Raw genomic sequence first — 22,268 nt, 5'->3', positions numbered from 1 at the left:
TGCCACATTCAGTCTTAAAACTTACTTTCCAGTTGGTCTTTTCATTACAGTTTTCTACTTCATCCCATCTATCCAATTCAAATAAATCACACAAACTTTCCAAACTTCTCAGAGTTAAAATTAAAGAACAATAATCCCAATCTGTTTACAGTATGCTCCCAGTGTTACAGAACAGCACATCTGCCTTAAAAATAATCAATTCTGAACTTGTTTATAAATATGCATTTTTCTTCAAGCTGCCCTGAAGAATTCCAATGCAATTCAGATCTCACTTTACCATAGACTACTCTTGGAAGAGAAGATCACTACAGAATATTTACTAACATCGAAAATTCTAACATAAAGTGAATTTTAATACTATTTGATACAAGATTGCTTGCACTGGAAATGCTAAGAGGAAGAATTAAACCAAGTACTCAAAAATTTTGTCCCTTGTATGTGATGCTGCAAAAGAGCTTCCAGCAGTATTTCTCACAAATTCTACTTAAGAAAGTAGAAAACCTGGTCATTAAAATCAGATTTTCTATGTTCAAGCCTTTATCTTCGATATGTTGCCAGTTTTCTCAGAATAGAAAACTCCTTTTGCCTTATTACAAACAGCAAAAAGCATCATGCAATTGGCATAGAATTTTTTCAGCTACTGCTGTGCTTTCCTTGCATGCTAAATGCAGATATGCAATGATTGTTATTCAGTTTGCAGTCTAGATGAAATGATACATGAATCAGCATCTATAGGCTTTCCAAGTTCTTTCCATGCAGTTTCTGATTCTTTCTATTAGTTCTCTCATCTGGTCAAGCAGGTCTAAAAAAAGCACTGAACTTCATGGAAGTTTTCACAAGTCTCAGCTAAGTTAACTCTGAAGATGACATCCAAATATGACTTTATGTATTTTGTGGTTACACAATAACAGCGAGCCCCCAGCACAAAGAGGAACAGTATGCTTGTTTGGTGGTATCCACGAGTTCCTACCTGCCTTTTTGGTTGAGGTGGAAGAAGACTTGGATCCTTAGGTTGAGCAAAGCGAGGGTTAACAGGAGAGTCAGAAGAGAGCTGTGCTGGTCTATCTATTTGCTCCTTGTATAGCATTTTTAAGTTATAAATACAGAGTGGAAAAAAAAGAGGAAGATAGTAAATAGGATTCCAAGATGAAGAAGAAAGAAATAAAAGCTGTTTTTAAAGAGATATTACCATAGAGCATCACCACTACGTTTTGCAAATTTTCATCCCCAACACATTTTATTAACCTTTCTACTATCAAAAATGTAATTAAATTCAAAATACTCAGTATTCTCAATGGGAGATTATGATCTAAATGAAACCACAGAATCATCAAGGTTGGAAAAGTCCTCTAAGATCGCACACTCCAACTGTATACCTATCACCGATATTTCCCACTAAACCATGCTCCTCGGCACAACATCTAAATGTTTCCTGAACACCTCCAGGGTCAGTGACTCCACCACCTCCCTGGGCAGCACCTAACCACTCTCTCAGAGAAGCATTTCCTAACATCCAACCTGAACCTTCTTTGGCATAACTTGAGGCCGTTCCCTCTAGTCCTGTTGCTAGTTATGTGGTAGAAGAGGCTGACCCCCACCTCACCTCAACTTCACTTCAGGCAGTTGCAGGGAGTGATAAGGTCTCCTCCAGACTAAACAATCCCAGCTCCCTCAGCCACTTCTCATTAGGTTTGTGCTCCAGACCCCCCAGATACACTGTCCTTCTCTGAACATGCTCCTGGGCCTCAATGTCCTTCTTGTAGTGAAGGGCCCAAAACCAAACACAGTACTTGAGGTGCGGCCTCACTAGTGCTGAGTACAGCGGTGTGATCACTTCCCTGCTCCTGCTGGCAACACTACTGATACAAGCCAGGATGCCACTGGGTTTCTTGGCCACCTGGGCACACTGCTGGCTCATGTTCAGCCAGGTGTCGATCCCCCAGGTCTGTTTCTTCTACACAGTCTTGCAGCCACTCTGCACCAAGCCTGTAGCAATAACCTCAGGTGAATGCACCAAGGTGGTACCATATGCAGCCTAAGAGACTCCTATACAATTAAATTTCTACAGACTGTTCTACAGATTTCCAGACTCTGAAATTCCACTATATGATATTAATATATCCTATAACATAGTATATTAAAACACGACAATCAATCTCCATATTACTTACTCATATTTATTCCCTAATTATTAAGATGAATACCCTTTAGTTTGCATAAAGAACTTAGAACATGAAAGAAAATCCACTTCAAACATCTAATAGATCCACTTTTTTTTTTTCCCTCCCCTGAAATCTGTATCACACTGATATGGAGGGACCTGTTTAATTTCAGAGGTGACTCTGATATTCATCTATGACCTACCTGCCTCCTAAAAATTGTATTTGGAGCATTCTCTTCAAACTTTGCCAACAGTTGAGTTGCCATTGATTTAACTTTATTCTGGTTCATTCCTTCTCTGCCATCATTCTGTTCTTTCCCAACACTTGTCCCTTGGGTTGACAATCCTGAGGCCTGAAATAAAAGAACAAATTGTTTTTCTCAAGTTTACCAATGACACTAATGAAGGGAGAAAATAACATCCTAACCAGCAAAGAATCTACAGCGTCTTAAAAGTGACACTGCTTAGCATGCAAAATTCCTTGTGGGCAGTAAATTGGGAACACTAATCAGGACTGGTGATCACAAAGCAGAGTCACTACGGATTACTAATCTGAGACAGAGGGTAGTAACGAAGCTACAACACAAACTCCTCAAACAAAGACTAAAAATGTTTAAGTAACTGAATTGCAAAAGACCCTATGTATTAATATTTTAGTGTCAGAAAGAAAATGAACTACTGTGATTTGTCTCATTTCTGCAAAACAATTTCAATAAATTTCGCTTCTCTTCAGCACAAAGAAAATTGAATTCAAAGTTTCAAGGTGACAGCGTTTTTGTTGCCACCAAGCATAAGAGACCAAGAATCAGCCTTCTAACTCCCACTGCCTCCTCAGTTCTGGTGCTTTGCCATGAGCTGGATAGGTGCGGATGCTGCTTAACACCAACCTCCTCAAAGACACCAAAAAGATCTTTGCGACGTCTTTTGTTAGTCTCGTTTTCTTCTGTTTTTCCTTCAACCTGAAACAGGAAAGCCAAAACAAAATATCTGGATTACTACAAAAGTTATAAAATTTACTTAATCCAGCCCTCCCACAGCTTTAGCATCCATTACCATATAAGAGTGGTCTGGCCTCTGTTAAATAACATGACCATGGGTGAGCAGTGCCTGCACAGCGTTCATTAGCACCCCTCCTCCAGCTCAGGACCATTCCCCACACAAGAAGTCCTGCTGGCAGTAATCCTGTGTTTATCAGCAGCACAGTAGCCCCTGATGGGGAGCTCTTACTCAACTCTGATGGGGAAAACGCATAAACCTTGTTCAGCAGGGGACCTGCAACAGTTTTGTTTACCCGCTTCCTTTGGTACTAATGTGTTTGTAATTCATAAAGCACTACATTCTTGAAGAAAAAGGCATTAGAGCATCAGTTATTCTGTGAATTTTAATCTAGATTACACTGGTTTCCAGATAAACAGCACAAACCAAGGAAATTCTACCACTGCAGATCCCCATCTTTTTCTGCCTAGACATCCATATACAGATCATGCATTCATTGTGCAGATACATCCCTTTCTTTTCACAGAATCATCTGAGTTGGAAGCAACCTTGGAAGGAAATCTAGACCAAATCCCCTGCAATGAGAAAGGAGATCTGCCGCTTGAACAAGTTGCTCAAGGCCTTACCCAGTTTGACCTTAAATATCTCCAGAAACAGAAACACCTATCACCTCTCTGGGCAACCTGTTCTTAACTACCCTCACCATAAAAAAACCTTTTTTCTTATATTCAGACTAAATCTCCCTCTTTTAGTTTAAGACCATTTCCCCTTGTCCTGTCAAAACAGACTCTAACAAAGACCCCTTCTTTCTTTTAGCTCCTCTTTAGATACTGTAAGGTTGCTATCAGGTCCCCCCCAGAGCCTCCTCTTCTCCAGCTTGAGCAATTATTGTCTTCCTCTTTTTCCCTTGTAGGGTTCACCTTCCCCATTACAGACTTCCACAGCAGTACTTAAGCAACCAGACTGCCTGTTTTGTCCTCAAGCTATGCATGTGCTCAGTTATTTTACTGGATATGACACAAAGAATATTTCACGTTTCAGTTTGAACAGATTTGTGAAATAGTTAATAATTAAACACTTGTATTATCTCTTATTGAATTCATTCTTAAAGAGCTGACACAATTCAAGTAGTCAGGTTATGGAGAGATTTTTATTTTTTTTTGCCTCGTAAACATCATGTTTGGTTGTATTCTATAAACTATATCCCATTTATTTGTATTTGCCCACACTGTAACTCAGAATTGCTTATTCAGTTTAAAGAAAGAAAAAAAGAATAAAGAAATGGATCAAAGAATACAGTCTTCCTTATATATACACGTTGTGTTTATAATAAGTCATTTTGGAGTGAATAAATGTAATCCCAAACAACTTCTGGGCAAACAGCAAAAGAATCAAATGACAATATTTTCATTACTCCGCATGCTTTGGTACTGGGTATTTCAAGCACCAGCTCTCAGTAATCCAGCATTACAATACTTACAATCATTAGTCTACTAAGCAAGAGTGAACAACTGCATGTTCTGCATAATTATCTATACCACATAAAAGCAGAGTTTGCCTAAGCGAGTGAAGCAAACATGAAGTTGCCTTTCAGAATCCACATAATGGACTTTTGTTAATGTATTTACAAAGAGGCCAAAAACAAAGCAATTTAATAACCTAACAAAACTCCAAGAAAGACTGCACCCTTAGTTGCATAAACACCTCATTTAATTTCTTAAACTGGAGTACAGGAAATCTCAAGTTCCTTTTGAGCTCTGTTGACACAGGAAGGAAAATGGGAAACACTACTCAGCCTAGCCTAATGCTGTCAAGACAGCAACTGTCACACCAGCTCCAGGCTCCACATCCTGTTCTCTTACCAGTTGTGAGCAGATAAAGATCTCCTGTCTACCCAAATAAAAGGACAAACTGGACAATATAGAGGTCAGAAAGAGATAGTATGGTGCTCCAGGTGGCTTCTGATTTTGTGATATGTAAGTGTTCTTCTCCCATCATACCTGGATAATGCTCAGCACTACTTTGCACAGGGGAACGGGCCACAAAAGTGAAGGTGCAGCCAGACAGCTACTTTCCCGCTGTTACAGTCTTTGCAAATTTCTCACCCAGACTGAGCAGTGTATTAAGCTTCATGTGCCAACCATGATGAGGCTGTAAAGACTCGTGTAAAGTAAATGCTCCTGATAATCTCACTCCTCAAGCTGATTTGCAAAATATTGCTCCCTCTTCTCTGTTCAAACAAGCCCCTATGGTGTGAAACTTAAGGGGCCCATCATGCAAATCACCTCATGCTTTCATGTAGTGCCAAAAAACTCACCTCCTGTTAGACAGAAGGCATGTTTCATGATGAGAGGTTAGTCAGAGGGCTGTATGCCTTGCTAATAGAAAGGTTTCCCCACTACTACTACTATTTACTTCTGCAAATAATTCAGAGAAAAATAATACAATTGTGGTCAGGAGAAAACAAAAGTTTTTCTTCTGAAGATGTCATCCACAAGAAAATGCAATGTTTATTTTGCCTGTTTACTTTCTCAGTGCTTAGTTAGATGGGAAAAAATGCTACTTTGTTTTGTCTACACATGACTGTCAGGGAAAAGTTATTTCCAAACAAGGATATATGAGCTTACTGGGCAGCTGACTGTCCATGGGTTTTGAAAATATGTTTGTGGATGGAAAACATTTGAGACACAAGTAACTCTAGGAAATATCTGGAAATTCTCAAGTAGTTTTTCAGGCAACCAAAAATAACAAAACAGAACAATCCATGTCTCTACCACAACTGAGAAGGTAAGAGTGCAACAGATGTAAAAAGAAACATTAACTATGTGTCTCAATGTTTTTAATATATGTACAGCTGTTTTTTTTAATTCAGGACACCACACTCAAAATCTGTACCTTTGCAGACAAGACTTGGCAAATACTGCATAGGGTGTAAATGAAACAGTGAAGTTAAGTATTGAGGAGGTGTGTAAAAACAAACGAACAAAAAAGCAACTTAAATTTCTGTCTAGCCCAGGAACCTCAAAACTTGGAACAGTTTTTGCATTAAACAGTATTTCGGACAACACAAGTTAAAGTCATTCTGGTGGAGGAGCAAGTGCTGCTGTCTAACTATTGCTGGTTAATTTCAGCAAGACACTACAGCCTCTGAGCCAGATTTTGCAGACACTCCCCGTTTAAATTGAAGTTACGTTTAGCTATGAAAGCAAAGCCCCTCCTCAAGGTCTTCCTTGAGCAGAAGACCAAGTTAATGAATAAGCAGAGGGTGAAACATTTTATTATAGAATAATTTCATTACTGTAACTTCTAATTTAAAACTTTTGAAGTTATAATCCATTCAGAAATACAAAGACAATACTCCTACTGTACACAATCCTATGTCAGACAGTATTAACACAGGTCTCCCTACCTCTTCAAAGCACTGTAGTCTTTGATTGCAACATGTACAGGCATGGAAGTGTTTCATCCAGGGACGTAAACAGGGCATGTCAATAAGTTTTCATTAGTATGTGACACAGAGAGAAAAGTACATGGGGACACCTTAACAGATCACTATCTTGGGGTCATGTTAGTTAAACTGACTACCATTTGTCACCCTTGCAGGCTTTAATATCTAAAGGGGTTGCCTCCAGAACCTTGACAGAACCCACCAACTGCTCAAAAGGCTTCTCAGTCCTCTTATATACCACTGATGATTTGAACAAATGTATAAGATTATGGATATATATATAAATCTAGGAATATAAAGCTGCAATACTATTTTTCTTAAAGGAAATAATAGTCAAGCCTAGCAAAATGGAAGACTTTCACATCAAAAGAAAACAAAACAAAAACAAATCCACCACAAAGCAACAACAACAAAAGCAAACAGTAAAACTACAAAACATGGCATGTAGCACTGCACCAAACTTCATAAAAACACCTTCAGGAAATTTTCTAAAAGAAAGCATAAGAGGCAATGCCGATAATGCTGCCAGGAACTCCGACATTTCAAGTTGATAACCACAACTTAGGAACACACCAAATAAAACATCCTCCTTCCCTAAATTTTTCCTACACTGAAGACAACTGACATGGAGAATGAATATGAAATCTCCTGAAGTGCATACAGATTCTCACCAAGATGAGGATATCTGCATTTACAGAGAATGTTTAACTTGCTTTATTAATGCTACAGCCAATCGGCAGTGACAATGCTTCAGTTTTATCGTTTCAAACACCAATGATTCAGCATCCACGCTTGTTAATTTTGGTTACTCTGAAATCTTATTTTACCTTTTTAATATGCACACAAATCTTCTAGAGGTCTTTTAATATTACAATACATATATTTAAAAAGCCCTTATTTATGAGCTTTATTTACGAGTTAATTTTCCACTTTTAGAAGACAAAGATTTACAGAGCAAACCATCCTTCACAGTTTACCTTTGGCACTCGTTTTCTTGGTAAAGTTAAGTTGATGTAATTATTAAAGATGAAGTTTGATGATTTTGCTGAACAAAGATCATTACTTTCTCCATTTTGCTTATCCCCAGCATCTGTGGAAAGAAAAAAAAGACTGAAGCATACTCATTCGAATTTCTTTTTGAAATAATTAGTCAAAGTCATTACATTTCAGGTGAATAGCGATAAGAATTGTGCACGAGAAACTCAGACTAATAAAAAGAAATGCATATAATAGAGGGGAAAGTTTTTAACAAATGAATATATAAATCAAGGAACAGACATTACTTAGGCAGTCATCCTTAACAGAGAATGATTCTTAATGACCTTATTCACAAACTTAATGATTTCAAGTAGCAGTTATCCAACTGCTTCTGTTCTCTGACAGCATCAAGGACCTGCAAAACCTTGGTGTCCCAAAATGCTTCTTCCCCTTTCCTTTTCTAAGCACGAAGTAATTCCTGCAGACACAATTGTGTGCCAGAATGGCTCAGTTGGGAAACGGCTGCTGGCTCAGAAGCAGCGCTTGTGAGTAGCCTGGATGGGAACAGTCTGGATTCAGCTTACCTACTGTCCTCAGAGGTGTGCCCCTGAACAGCTCATAAAATTTGGAGAGGTACATGACCATGCTGAGTTTGTCAGGCTCCTCAGCTGACCCCACCTCTTTCCCTGTGGTCATGGGGGGGATCCCGAACTCCCGCTCAGCAACATCAAATGCTAGTTGGTTGTTTTTGACAATGTCTTCTTCATTCAGAGCATCGAAGTCTCTGCGGGGAAAAAGATACTGGCATCAGTAGCAGTTAGCTCTCTGTACCATCTGGAAACACAACAGGATTCCCTTGTAAATCAGACGGATGCAGAACAAGAACATGAAAGAAGGCATGGGCATTTCATCATGTCATGTCCAAGCCACGGAGATTATACTAAGCCAACAAGTCCTGTTATTACAAACCCTAACTGTGTCAGAAGAGTTGTTTAAAATGCTATTTCACTGGACAGGATTCTGATACAGCCCCACAAAAAATGATTCCCTTATTTATTAAAAAATGCAATCTCTCCTTAAGAGCACAAGGAAATCTCTCTACTCTCTAAATGCAACTGGGCTACTACAGATTTCACCTATTAGCAACTGGTTCTTTAGTTTTGATTAGATCTATGAAGATCTATTATTTCTATAAGACTTATTCTAAGACTCCAGTCCCTTGAACAACTTCCAAAATTCATTATTAAAATAAATGAGAATAAGTTACAAAGCTCCATGCAGGGTAGTTTCTTCCTCCTTATAAAGGAGCGTGAGCTTTTGAACCCAAAAGAAATTACTCTCTCCTCTCAACACCCAATTCTGGAGCCTACCCAGCTCTCATCCAGCCATGTCCTTCCTCCAAAAGCTGCATTTAGCAGAAAAAGCCAAGAAGATCTGAATATGCAAACAAACAGCATGACATCTGTCAGCTCAGGAAAATCCTTCAACTTCCTACAGAGCAGTGCTTAAGAGATACTTGCCATACACAGCAACAATGACTTTGCTTTCTACACTCTCCAGCGGGGAAAAAAAACACATCCATAATCATCTGCCACACTCATAAAAAAAAAATCCACCAAAAAATCCTCACGCCACACAACCCATCAGCCTTTTTCTTAGAACGTGTAATGTTTGTTCTTCCTCTGATAAAGCTATACCAGCAAGTGCCCTGGGCATCATTCCTAATTTTCCCAAATTATCACACCATATATTTAAAAAAAACAACAACAAAAAAAACAATTCTATTATTTCTTTCATTTATCCACAGTAAAGGGAGGCTGACAATAATTCACTCATGACTACCAAGTCTGTGGGTGACTAATCTGTGTGGAAAGGCAAGAGAAAGGAGGCACTGCATTTTGGAGATTTGGGAGAGAGCAGAAGAGTCATTTCTACATAGAAGTCAACAAGCAGGCCCTGTAATCTTCTGCCAGCAATGGCCATTCCTACCCCATTACCCATGAAGCCTCTTGTTTCTTACTGAGGAACCTTTTAAAATATTCATATATATAAGTCAAGCCTCATAGGGTGAGGACCCCAGAAACATAGTAAAAATAGAGATACTGGCATACAATCAATCCTTAGAACAGTTAATTTTCCAAGGCCAGTCCTTGCTGCAGAATCTACGTGCCAGGACACTGGATAAAGAGGTGTGCAAGGCTGCTGTCTCTCACAGCACCCCTGTGGCTCAGTGCTTGCTTAGACTACTGTTGTGTTAACCACTACAACAGGCAGAGGAGAGTTCATTTAAGACTGAACTGAGTATTTTTCTAAGTTCTGACAGTACCATTACAACTGTGGCTTCAAATATACCCTGAAAACCTGTCTCCAGGGACTTGGGAATACAACTCCCATATTCTCCAAGCACTGCAATTTTCATTTTAAATAACTGTGAATCCCATGAACATAATCACAAGTCATAAAGTTCAAAGCCTAACTAGCTCTTTGAAAGCATATGTATTCCATTTTAAGTGGCATGCAAGGACATGCAGGGAAAACAAAACAAAACAAAAACAACCTGACTCCCCAGTCCCCCAAAAGGAGGCCACAGTGTGCACCTCCTTGCAAAAACAAACAGAAGGAACTGTGTTCTGGCTGCTCTTACACTATGCTTCGGGGAGTACTTACATATCGTATGCCTAAAATCTACAGATGTCACTTACATGAGGTCAGGTCTGAAGCGATGGATGATTGCACACAGTGCAAGGCCGCTTTTCCAGGAGGTAGTCAGGTCTGTGACATTAACATTATGGTACCCTTCTGTCTGTTTCTGACACCAGGTCAAGAGTTTGTTAGGTCGAATATCTGACTCTGCAGTTAGTGAAGAGCAAATATTTCAATCAATTTTTGCATGCTCAGGAAGCTACAAATATTTACCTACAAACATGAGATAACACATACCACGTCTTGAGAGATTCACCGATCTTCGAATGGAGCTTGCTCTTTCAAGAGAACATTGTTGTAACTCATTGGTAACATATAATTGTTTCACCTACAAGTTAAAAATCAAGTAACAATCAATTAACACAGTGTTAGAAATGTTTGAAGGGGAAAAAAATATATTTCTAGGTTATATCAACAGCTGGATCTAGACTAAGGAGTCTCCTGAAGTTTTATGTATTAGTTGTGGCCATTTGTGGACAAAAGAAACCCCACAAAAATAACAACCACCTCTGATATCACAAGCAAGTCTTTCAAGTACTGACCTGGTGAGGTCGAACACAGCTTGAGTTCAAGTTTGGGTACCTCGTTCCTGGGTCAATGGTATATTGGTCAAAGTTTTTGTTAATATTTTCAGGGGTAGTCTGAGGCAAAAGTCGATAAATACTCTCTCTTACAAAGAAAAAAAGATGCAAAATATATTGATTATAACACATTCATTATATAAAAAGATTTTATTTTTTTGTAGTTACCCGCATCTTCATTTTGATGCCCCCAGGCCAAGTGTCATGCACTAACTGCATAATATATTCATCCCATTTCTTAGCCCCACTCAGCAGGAAAAAGATGCCAGACAGAAAAAGGTCAACAAAGAGACAGATTCTTAGAACTTATGCCCATATTTTCCTGAGGCAGGAAGAGAGCAAGAAGAACTTAAAAAAAGGAGGTTACATCATACAGTCATCTGGTTTTGCTTTAACCTCCACCCAAGGAGTAACTTCTTTACCACATAACAGCACGAAAACCCATCATTCTGTATTCCTATAACCACTGCAGTCTTTATTACGCTGCTCAATTTTCCATTGAGAACTACTAAGCGTTTGAGTCATCACACATACTTCTATCTTAAAAATCCTCAAAGCACTGTAGTTTTCAATGCTCTTACTTGCATTACCACAGCCATGACTATTTCTATAGATTATCTGCCCCTAAAAGAGCTTGGGCAGCTTCAGGAGAGCAGAGCAGTTGCTGACAGCACCAAAGTCAGCAACTTCAACCAGACCATTGCCACACCAGGATTACTGGTGTAGTTAACAACAGGTTTTTGCTCTGATCAAAAAGTCTTTACACAGAGAAGCTTATGATTCAGCATTATAGCAATTCTTCACACACATTTATCAGTCTAAATATTGAGGGCAGTACATCTACTAAGCCAAAATGCAATATTAAAATCACAGTTACTAAAAATGAAAGCTGTAGGTTTTAAAGTATTTGTTTACACTTGTTTCAGTAATGAACATCTTTTTGTTGCTGAAATTAAACAAAAAAAGCCAACAACAACAAACACGAAACACAGGTGCTGAGATGCTTGAAAGCTAGTTCTTTTTACAAGTTTGCAGAATCACAGAATGGTTTAGGTTGGAAAAGACCTTCAGCATGACTGAGTTCCAACACCCCCTGACATGGACAGGGCTGTCATACACTAGTTCAGGCTGCCCAGGGCTCCATCCTATCTGGCTTCAAATGCCTCCAGGGATGAGGCATCCACAACTTCTCTGGGCAACTTGTAATTGTTAAATTTCAGGTTTAAAGTTAACAATATTATCTTTGATTTTTCTCACTCAAAGATTATACTTAATTCTACTCATTCATAATTTAAATTAGCAGTTTAAAACCACGCCATGCAAGTTGCTGGATCAGTGTACAAAAGCTTGCAAAGTGACAGCCTACTACCACTGTAAACTCTTTAGTAACCTAATGTCATTGCAGGGAAACAAAATTGGCATTTAATCTTCCACTGCCTTCTACCAACACAGCAACTCCTGAAAAAACTCTGAAAATGAAGAAGACAATAGCAGAGCTCACCGTTCAGCAAGGATTTCTAGTGGGGGTTTTCCTTGAGCCCAGCTCCTCACCATCCAAGCAGTATCAAAAGCAGCTAGGAAGCCTCTCGCACAGCCAGTACCCATTGGCCAGAAAGGCTGTAAAAGAAATCTACATTTTAACTTTTTGTATTTCTTCAGGTTTTATTACAGAACTAACTTGTGATGTGAATTTGGAGCCTAAGGTTTCATACTGTCTTCGAAAAACAGTTTTAAAAGGATTAAAATACAGCCTAGCCAACTCTTACAGTTTTTAGAGGTTTCTCTAAGTCTCAGATAATGAAGAAGACAGTGCTTTCACTTTTATTTTTGGTAAACAATACATTGAAAAATGGATTTCTTAACCTCAAGAAGTAAGGCCTGGAAAAATAAAAATAAAAAGGACTCAGACCAGTCAAGAATCAGTCAAGTTTAAAACAAAACAAAAAAAGGTAGTTGGGCAGGGTATGAGGGAGCGGGAGGCAGGAATTATGCCTTTTTTTCCCTCTCCTAGTTTTCAATCTGGCCTAGTCTTTTCAAACACTTCAGGCTGCCAGTCTGGTTAAAAAAAAAATAATAAAATAAATAAAACAGATGTATCCATTAGCTGTAACACACAATTTTCACTTCAGAAAGAAAACATACTGAAGCAAAGAGACTGCAATAAAATCTGGACTAAGTGTTTCCCTCTGACTGAAGTCAGGAGAGTTATGCCATGTACCTAAGCTGAGGACACACAGCTCACAGTTTTCAGACAGAAATATAACTTATAAAAAGCAAAACAGAATCTCAGCCAGGGACTAGCAGCTAAGTATTAGTTATGACATAAACTATGGCATTAGAAAAGAAAAAAAAGGAATAACAAGTCTACTCCAAGGAAGGTACCTTTGTTCCACGACGTGGAAGAGAACACTAAGACTGTTTGAGAAGGAGGATAAAATGGTTGGATTAAAAAAACTATTTGGAATATAAGCCAAGATATACCTCAAGTAAACTATCTCCAACAAGCGCAACCAGGAGCTGATGTCTGTGCCTTTCTCTCACCAGCGCAGCATTCTCAGACGCATACATAGATGTAAAATCAAACATTGCTACATCTGGTTGCCCATAGTGATTAATTGCAAAATCCAAGGAAGGCAGTTGATAGTTGGTCGCAAAGTCAGCGGCTTCTCGAGCATAGGACAGCAAATTGCTCTGGTTCACATTTTCCGCACAGAGGAGTAACTCGGTATCATTATAGTCCTGCAAGAGAAAGGGGTGCAGGATTACATACTCCATCTATCCTCTCCGAATTGGAGCCTTGATGCCTTGTAGCATCAGAGCAGCAACATACATCTCCCAGCATAAAGAACCAAGGGAAATCTATCATAATCTCTGCCAAGTACACAAATACAGGTTTCTTCTACTCCTGCAAACAGGAACACTCTGTGCCGATACTGAAAGACAGTTTTACTTGCAATAAAAGATAACGGAGCCTCCCAGCTCCTTGGGCATGTGTTTTCTTCATAACTTCCATTCTATCAAAAGAATCATCACTCCAACTCTTTTTTCTTTGAGTGCACTGCACAGACAAAATGGAAGCAGAAATGCCTACAGAAGAACTACATTAACGTGCTAGTCTCAACCTAAAGGTTTGACTTAACAGCTCAGTTAAGTCGACACATTAAAACTTGGACCACAGGTTTGTCTTGTTCTTGTCTTGGGTTGATTTTTCTTTGTTGGCAGTGTTTTTTTTTTTGTTTGTTTGTTTTTTTTAATCTGTTTGCTTTTCCAGCCAGTGTGGTAAATGACATTCCCTTTACAGGTCACTCTATTTAAAGCCAAGGATTATTAATAAGGCAGTTTCTATTTACAGCTTAATCATGGATGAGACTCCTAATCACAAAGATGATGCCACAGAATGGCTATGAGCCTAGAGGTCTTTCAGCAGATTGTTCTCTCTGCTCAGATATGAGGGACTAATGAAGATGACTGTCAGGCCACAGTCCTAGCTCCTCTTCCTTAAATGCCCTATCCCACCTGCAGACATCTGCCCCTTACCTCCTAGGCCACCCACCGCTGTCTCATCACCTCTGAGGCAACCACCCTTCACCTCTACCACTGTCTGCATACTCCAAGAAGGCTGAAAATTGTAGCATTTGAGTTAAGTGGTCCCATCAGAAGGAAGTTTTCTGACAGCTCCCTACAAGCACTTGCTATGGGAATTTATACTTGAATGTTTTGGCACTGTCATACTTAATAAGAAAAGTTACCTATTACTTCATTTCCAGGAAAAGAAATTTAAATAGTGTCTTAAGTAGTCCCAGAACAGTTTCTAGAAATGAAGGAAAACAATCCCCTTGATTTAGAGAATGAAAAATTAATAAATAAAAGGAAAAGGAAAAAACGCTGTTCTTCAGGAGGCCTCAGATATTTTCAAGTATTTTTGAAAGTTCAGGCCCTTGTGCTTATGTACTTGTTCTATCAGGTTTCATCAACTTTGGAGAATTTGCAACTTAACCTGGGGTAGATTATAACACTTCCTTGTCTGCCTGATAAAGCAGGACATAGCTGTGCTAGGATAACCTGTAAATGAATGAGGTTCTTATTTTTTTGTGTGATGTCCACACCACGCATTTCCAAGCTGAATGAAAATCCCATTTCAGCCAGTCTCACAACCAACAAATTTAGTGAGTACCATTTTCAGTTCTCTAAAGAAATTCTGTGCTGAGAAAAAAACCCAAAGAAAAAGTCAACAGAGTAAGATCGAAGTGATCTGAGCTTTAATCAAGTGACCCAGTAAGTCTATAAACACCTTCTATAATACAGAGCAACATTTATGCAGATGTTCACACTTACTCTGTGTCAAGTAAATGAAGTAAAACTTTACCCAGAATTTTTACTTACATTTATAATCACTCCTTTGTCCAGAAGACTCTGCTTTTTAGCTGTCATCACAAAATAATGTGTGCTATCTTTGTAGTAAACAATATTCTCCAGGTCAATTCCTGAAAGAGAATACATTTGTTACAAAGTACAAGGCATCTTGTATCATTCCTTAACAATACTGTACTGAGACTTACAAGTTTCTTCTTGGAAAAGATTTACTTCCCAAGGAAATAGACCTTACCTAACAAGTTTGTCTCCACATAATTTAAACATAGCATTGGCATTCTACTAAGGAATAGACAGATTTTTACAGCCTTATTAATAGGACCTTTGATAGGACAAAGAGGAACAGTTTTAAACTAAAAGACAGGAGACTAATATTAGATATCAGGGGAAGCTTTTCCACTGAGAGTGGTGAGGTGCTGGAACAGGTTACCCAGAGCAGTTGTGCATGCCCTGTCTTTGGTGGTGTTCAAGGCCAGGTTGGATGGGGCTCTGGGCAGCCTGATATAACATCTGATTCAGTGGCTGGAAACCCTGCCCACAGCAGAAGGTTTGGAACCAGGCGACCTTTGAGGTCCCTTCCAACACAAGCCATTCTATGATTCTATGATTAATCTTCTGGGGGTGAGAAAGAGGAATAAAAGGAGCAATTTGCTTTTTAGGTTGCTAGACCTCTGGCTTTGGGTCTAACCTGGAGTTTTGATGTTGTTACAATAGCAATAACAATATCAATAACAATAAGCTGTAAGAATGGTATTGCTTGTACTTACAAGGGATACAACTATTCTGAAACCACTTTTTATACAGATGTATTTCACAGTTCATATTCAAATATTTATGACATTTCATCAGATCTGCACATCAAAAAGAACAAACCCCTCCTAGAAGGGCTATGCCGTTTTCACAGGGTTTAAGCCATTCAGTATGTGAACAGGCACAAACAAAACAAACTGTGCCTTAACAGAGATTTTTGGGCGATGAAAAACCTCTTCTCAGCTTGTTGGAAATAGCTGGCATTGGATTTTTTGTTTTGTTTTGTTTTGCTTTTTGGTGGGTTTTTTTGTTTTTTTTTTAGTTGAGAAAATTTTTAACACTGTAATAAGCAACAGTGTGGCAACACCTAAGCTAAAAAGAAAATCCCACCACATCATAAATGTACAAAACTTCCCTTGGCAAGATCACAACACCATCAGAATTTTATCATTTGTTTTTTAATGAAACGTATTCAAATTAATGCTAATAGGAATATTCTCCACCTGTTTCCTCTTTAAGGTCTTGGAAGAACTTCTGATTGAAGATGAAAGCAACACCACTGATTTCTTCTACTTTGGCTTCTGCGGTTGTATTTCTGTTTATAAAATTGGCAGTGATAGCTATAGCTAGCTTTCCACGAAACTCCTTCCTCCTAAAACCTGGTAAGCAAAGAAAATAAATAAGAACACTGAAAACTTCATGTAAGAATTTGAAGGAGGGTCAGCTGAAGAACACTTGGTTTAATCCATATTTCATCAAATAACACAATCAGCACATTCCATCTTAAATTCCCTTCAATGCCAAGTCTTTTCTTCCTCAATTCCAGTTGCAAAAGTGTAACTGTGCTGTATTCAAGATAAAGTCTCATTTTAAAAACAAAGTAAAAAACAACCCACTGAAGTCTGAAGGGGAACTAGGGGAAGAAGTTGAACATGACAAGTTAAAGACGAGGGTTGAATAAGGAAATATGAACTGGACAGGGATTCTGTATTTTTAGCTAACTGCACATGACTTGACAGAGAATACATGTATTTCTGTGCATCTTGATACATTCTCATTATTTCACTGGGATAAATTTAACATGAAAATACCAGCTTCTGTATGTAAATAACATTCAGTGCATCAAATATTCCCTCAGATCCTGTTACAATGATAACCATCAATTTCTCAGTTGAGTCTGCAGCTGAGGTAAGAACAATTTTATTTTACTGATGGCTGACCACTTAAATAATCCTTCATAGGAGATAGCCAGAAAAGAATGTGGAGATTTTTCTAATAGAAGATGTAAGGAGTTAATTCTTAGCATATTGCACATAGGAAAAAAAATCAATTATAACATTAGCAAAAAAAGGAAGATGGAATTGAAGTGGATGGAAGTGAACTTAAATTAACATGATAATTAAAGCTACAAGGAAGGCATATAATTAGGTAGCAAGCTTGTCCATGTGATACAGCAGCAGCTTAAGTAATGTCTCACTAACAAAGACAGCTCAGGCAGTCCACATTCTCAGCACTGACTCAAGACCATGAAGCACTTTTTTAACCCTTTCAATAATTTATCTTTTCAAACTGTTTCCAAAGTAACCACTTCTTTCCAAAGTAACTGCTAACTGATGGTTAAATCATCTCTACACAGGACTTACACCTCTGATGCCTTTATTAAATGCTTGTCAGTCACCTTTTGGCCATTAGCTAAAGCATATAGGCAAGCCTGTGGCACGATGACAAAGACAATACAATTCCTGACATACATCTTGTCAGCCCTCCTTAAGTTAAATAACCATGTGATTACCTAACAAACACTGAAGGAAGCCCAATGGAGGCAAAGCAGATAAAGGCAGTGCTGAGAACCAGTTGTGCCATCTTAAGAAGTGTCTTTACTTTGAGCCACAACTTAAAAACAAAAGTAGAAGATGGTACATAAAAAAAACCAACTTGCTTTCTCAGATTTTTCCAGTATACCATAACAGAAAAAAAAAAAATCACAGTTAAAAGCACACATGCACATACCTTCTAATGTGTTTCTGCGGCCATCTGCACCAATAATAACATCGAATTCATACTCTGACAAAGGATGATCCACAGGGAGAAACTCAGCCCTCCAGCCTATCTCTAAAAACACAAAGAATAATATTTGTTCAGAAATACAGCAGGGTTTTCAGAGTCTGAAGCAAAGCTATCAGGATAAGCGGTTTATTTCTCATTCACATGGACTTGCATTCTGTCTCAGATCAATGCAGGAAAGTTCTGCTGCAGTCAAAACTACATACAGACTGCATTAAGCAATGCGTTAAGCTCAAAAGGTGACAACATAAAAGGGAAGTCTTTATTTGGATCACCTAAAACACAAAACTTCCCCTGAGGCCCAGACCACAAGTACATGCTCATAAAAATCTTACAACTACTTAATTGAGGGAGCACTTATACAAATTAACTGAAAAAAGTCTCTTATCAATACTTTTAGTTGTCGTCTAAATAGCAATTTAACAGAGGTATAGTGATGAAGCTGAATTTCATATTTGCATTAACTTGAATATGTTTTCCTATAAGTGTTTGTATTGCTAACATTTAAAAGATGTCATGTTTTAAGTACATGCAACAATTTATTTGTTCTACTGTTGGTATACAAACATTTACAGAGGGATAGTATAACATTTTAATGAAGTAAAATTTAAAACATTCAATTGCTACTATTTCTTAAACATTAATATAGAGAATTTTTCTTTATTTCATAGAAAAATCATGCATAAGATGGATGATAAGACCGTGAGCAAGTGGTAGTTGTATCAAATGTGAGAGCAAAATGGGGTCCAGAAAGCTCCATCCATGCTCTACATTTATGTTATCAATCAAAAATTGTTTTTGCAAGAAGATACCAGAAAACCACACCAGACTCCCTACAAAGCCTCAGACACATGCCAGAAGACACAGAGCAAAACCTCAACTTTTAAAGCTGGATCACATTTTAAGAACTATCAGAGCATTGTCACAGTGATACTTACTATGTCTACAGTGGCAGACAGCAAACCTTGCTAAAAAAGAGGGAGAGAAGATTCCAATTTCTTTAAGCAGTATTCCACTACATTGACAGATTTCTCCTAAGACCTGACATGAAGTCACTCTATACAGAATCACATTATGATAAATCTTTTTCACATACTTTGATTTTCCTGATCTTCATGGGGTTCCAGGACTTTCACAAACTCTAGATTCACATGGATTTCAACTCCTAGCATAAGTGCAACTTTGAAGAGGATAAGCTGAAGCTGTCGAATACCTGTAAGTATTGAGAAGCAAAGATGTATTTAATCCATAAGCAAGTATAGGTGCTGTCAGCACACCACCCAGTTAATATCTATTGTTAACAGAAGCATATACCACTATTATTTCCCATATTGTGATGATTTCAAATGCAACCACCACATGACATTGTTCTCTTACATCTCATTTTCCAGTCTCATAGTTAATAAAACTAATTTCCATGATTTTCTTAAAAACAATATTTAAAGCTTGCCTTCTTAGTATTTTGAGGATTTGTATATCCAATTTGCTAGACATCTGATGACAATTTTTAGAGCACAAAAATATTTTCCAGTGAAATATCACTCCTATGCACATTTTCTCATTAGATTAAGGAGCTGCAGCTACCTTTACCATACTAAAATGAACATCAAGATTCTACATACAGCTGTAAAAAAAACCCAACCCTACTGTTTAACAAGTCCAGACTAAAACTGCTCCATAAGACTCATTTGTTCATTTGCCATTTCGCTTAAATGAAAGCTTTTAATCTCTCTCCTTAACATGCATACACATGTTTATGGTAGATGAGCTTTCTGTCAAGCAGAGAAAGTCTCCATTAATCTGATCTCCAACTCTCTTAAGAGATCCATATCCTTAAGTACACGATCCATATCCGTAAGTACTTACTGATGTGATCAATGGATCCTGCACAGAACTTCCCATAAAATTTCTTTGCTCCTAGTCCCCGGAGGTCATGGATTGTAAACGGCCACAGATGCAACACATTGTTTCTTGAAAAAGTGTCCCGCTTCTCCACGACGACGACTTTGGCTCCGAGGAAGGCAAGTTCTATGGCAGTCCGCAAGCCACATGGGCCACCTCCAATAATTAAACACTACCAGAGGAAGGAGAAAGTTTTACATAGGATTCAGTACTGACTTCTAAATAATTTCTAATTTATTCTGTTGTTATGACTTGATATTTGGTCAGACGCATGCTGCCAAGAATGTCTTCAAATTAACTATATAAATCAAACATAAATTTTGCTCATATGGGGCATTTAGACAATTTACAAAGGAGGATGAACTTCTTTATGCAGATGTGAGAACATCTGACAAAAAGATGACAGAATGAACTGCAGAAAGCCAAACACCTATTAGGATGTGCTTGAATATCCCTCATTTACATTTAGCATTTCAGAAGTGTTTGCAGTAAGAAGTATTTACACCAAGATAAAATGGAACGGAAATAAGCGGTCTTGATGTAGGCTTTATTTATTTAGTAAGAGCGTGCTGACACACATTTGCTGGAGCTGCTAGTTAAGCCAGCGGTTTTACTGTATTGGTTACTCTTCTCCAAATGAGGAAACATCCTGAATAGAAGAGCCTGGTTCATTTGCTGCTGTCAGGCAGGATACATCAAGAGAAGTCAGTGGTCTTGCTTCACCAGAGGTGGGGAATACAGCAAGCCTTCTTCCATTTCATGCAGTGGTCAACATCCTCACCATTAAGACAGTCACTTCATAGGGGCTTTAATCTGAACTTTAGCATTCTTAGAAGAACAAATGCAACTATTAAAGAGAATTCTCACCTAAATTTTAGCTGGCAGCTAACAGACATAGCTGACAGTTTTCACAGATTAACAAGCAACCATTTCCAGATAACTACTAATTAAAGTCCAATTACACCTGGTGTTTACATTTTCCCTCATGATTACTAAAAACTGACTAGAAACAGTCTTGGAAGCTCAACAACATTCGCATTTCCTCACCAAAATGCAAGGAAAAAAATCTAACAACACAGAGACCTCACAAAACCTACACCATCAATTCAAGCAATGGGCTTGGGATAGGAAGAGACAAGGTGAGCAACAAGCTGAGGGGTGAGCTCTGGATCCAAGGCCGAGCTGTGCTGCAGAGCAAATCCAAAACCATTATCTCACAATGCAGACATGTTCCTGTGCTTCCCACATACATAGCCAGACAGTGATTACAGTTTCAAAGCAAGCATGGACTGTATCTGGAGTCTAATTGGATACGAGTCTGGTTCCCATTACAGTTTTCTTTCATATAATGGGGTCATTTATTTATTTTTGTTTGTTCATTTGTTTTCAGGTTTTAACATCTTAAAAATTATCTGGCATTGACTTTTGCCCATGACTTCTGTCCAAGCAAAGCATATAATTTTTTTTAAATTGAATACTGTAAAGAACTCACATTCTCACTGAAATATAAGCTCTTGCAAGGGGGTTTTGCGGTGATTTAAGCAAGTGTTTTGTTAACTAGTTATTAAGTAAATTAAAGATAGGTTGCTGTACTTGCATGTCCACACCTGATTTATACTTTAAGAATATTCCTCACTGCATGGTAAGTAGGAAGAACACATCAATAGATAAAATTACATAAAGGAGAAAAATAGAGTGCAGAAGATACCCTGACTTAGGAAGAAGATAACTGAAAAAGTCCAGGTAAGCTCTTTTCTGTACATACTTGTGATTAACATGGGTACTCCGAGTTCTGACAATCAAGCAACTGCCTTCACAGCTACACAGACTTCCAGCAATGTTGAGCAAGCAGTTAGAAGCATTTCACAAATCAAGACCATACATGGTATGATAAGGGATTTTTCCTTTCCCCCTTGGGAGGTGGGGAGAGGGTTATTAATTTAATTTTTTTTTGTTAACTGTATTAAATGTAAATAAATGCAACTTTAAAGGAAACAAAACCCCTCAATAACAGTCCTTTGAGATTTAGTCATAGTGGATCTTGCCAAATAATAAAACCCACACAGAAAATATTGTTAGTTCACCCTGGTGCTCCATGTCATGGTATGTTAAAACTTAAGGAAGGATTCTACCCTCACCCCTCCTCCTGTCAACAATGACAAATTATCTCACTAATTGCCTGGAGACGCTTTGAAAATGGTTGTGTATTTGCCATCCATCCATGGTTACTTTCAATAAACATCTTTGTCTCAGAACTATTTGTTCTTTAATTTATTAAGGATACTGCCCACTGATGTAGACCTTACATTTGGCA

At 38.2% G+C, this 22,268-nt stretch overlaps 1 protein-coding gene across 1 annotated transcript in view; it reads right to left on the bottom strand.

Annotated features, from left to right (window-relative positions):
* Positions 1–22,268, bottom strand: part of MICAL2 (microtubule associated monooxygenase, calponin and LIM domain containing 2) — a 129,875-nt gene that overhangs the window by 59,273 nt on the left and 48,334 nt on the right. Inside the window, exons 4-18 of the mRNA XM_065755340.1 lie at positions 19,919–20,126; positions 19,149–19,265; positions 17,999–18,100; positions 16,492–16,647; positions 15,251–15,351; positions 13,349–13,606; positions 12,369–12,484; positions 10,829–10,955; positions 10,524–10,614; positions 10,286–10,433; positions 8,168–8,367; positions 7,583–7,695; positions 3,049–3,120; positions 2,365–2,514; positions 971–1,075 (exon numbers count right to left, since the gene is read on the bottom strand). Of these exons, the coding sequence (XP_065611412.1) occupies positions 971–1,075; positions 2,365–2,514; positions 3,049–3,120; positions 7,583–7,695; positions 8,168–8,367; positions 10,286–10,433; positions 10,524–10,614; positions 10,829–10,955; positions 12,369–12,484; positions 13,349–13,606; positions 15,251–15,351; positions 16,492–16,647; positions 17,999–18,100; positions 19,149–19,265; positions 19,919–20,126 (2,064 nt within the window). The remainder of the gene's footprint in view (positions 1–970; positions 1,076–2,364; positions 2,515–3,048; positions 3,121–7,582; positions 7,696–8,167; positions 8,368–10,285; positions 10,434–10,523; positions 10,615–10,828; positions 10,956–12,368; positions 12,485–13,348; positions 13,607–15,250; positions 15,352–16,491; positions 16,648–17,998; positions 18,101–19,148; positions 19,266–19,918; positions 20,127–22,268) is intronic.

The sequence above is a fragment of the Cyrtonyx montezumae genome, unplaced genomic scaffold (genome assembly GCF_038088225.1).
Source record: "Cyrtonyx montezumae isolate F1298 unplaced genomic scaffold, pur_monq_1.0 scaffold_10, whole genome shotgun sequence".
Classification (NCBI taxonomy): domain Eukaryota; kingdom Metazoa; phylum Chordata; class Aves; order Galliformes; family Odontophoridae; genus Cyrtonyx; species Cyrtonyx montezumae.
The sequence above is the reverse complement of the archived record's forward strand: the minus strand, read 5'-3'. Positions and strand labels throughout refer to the sequence as shown.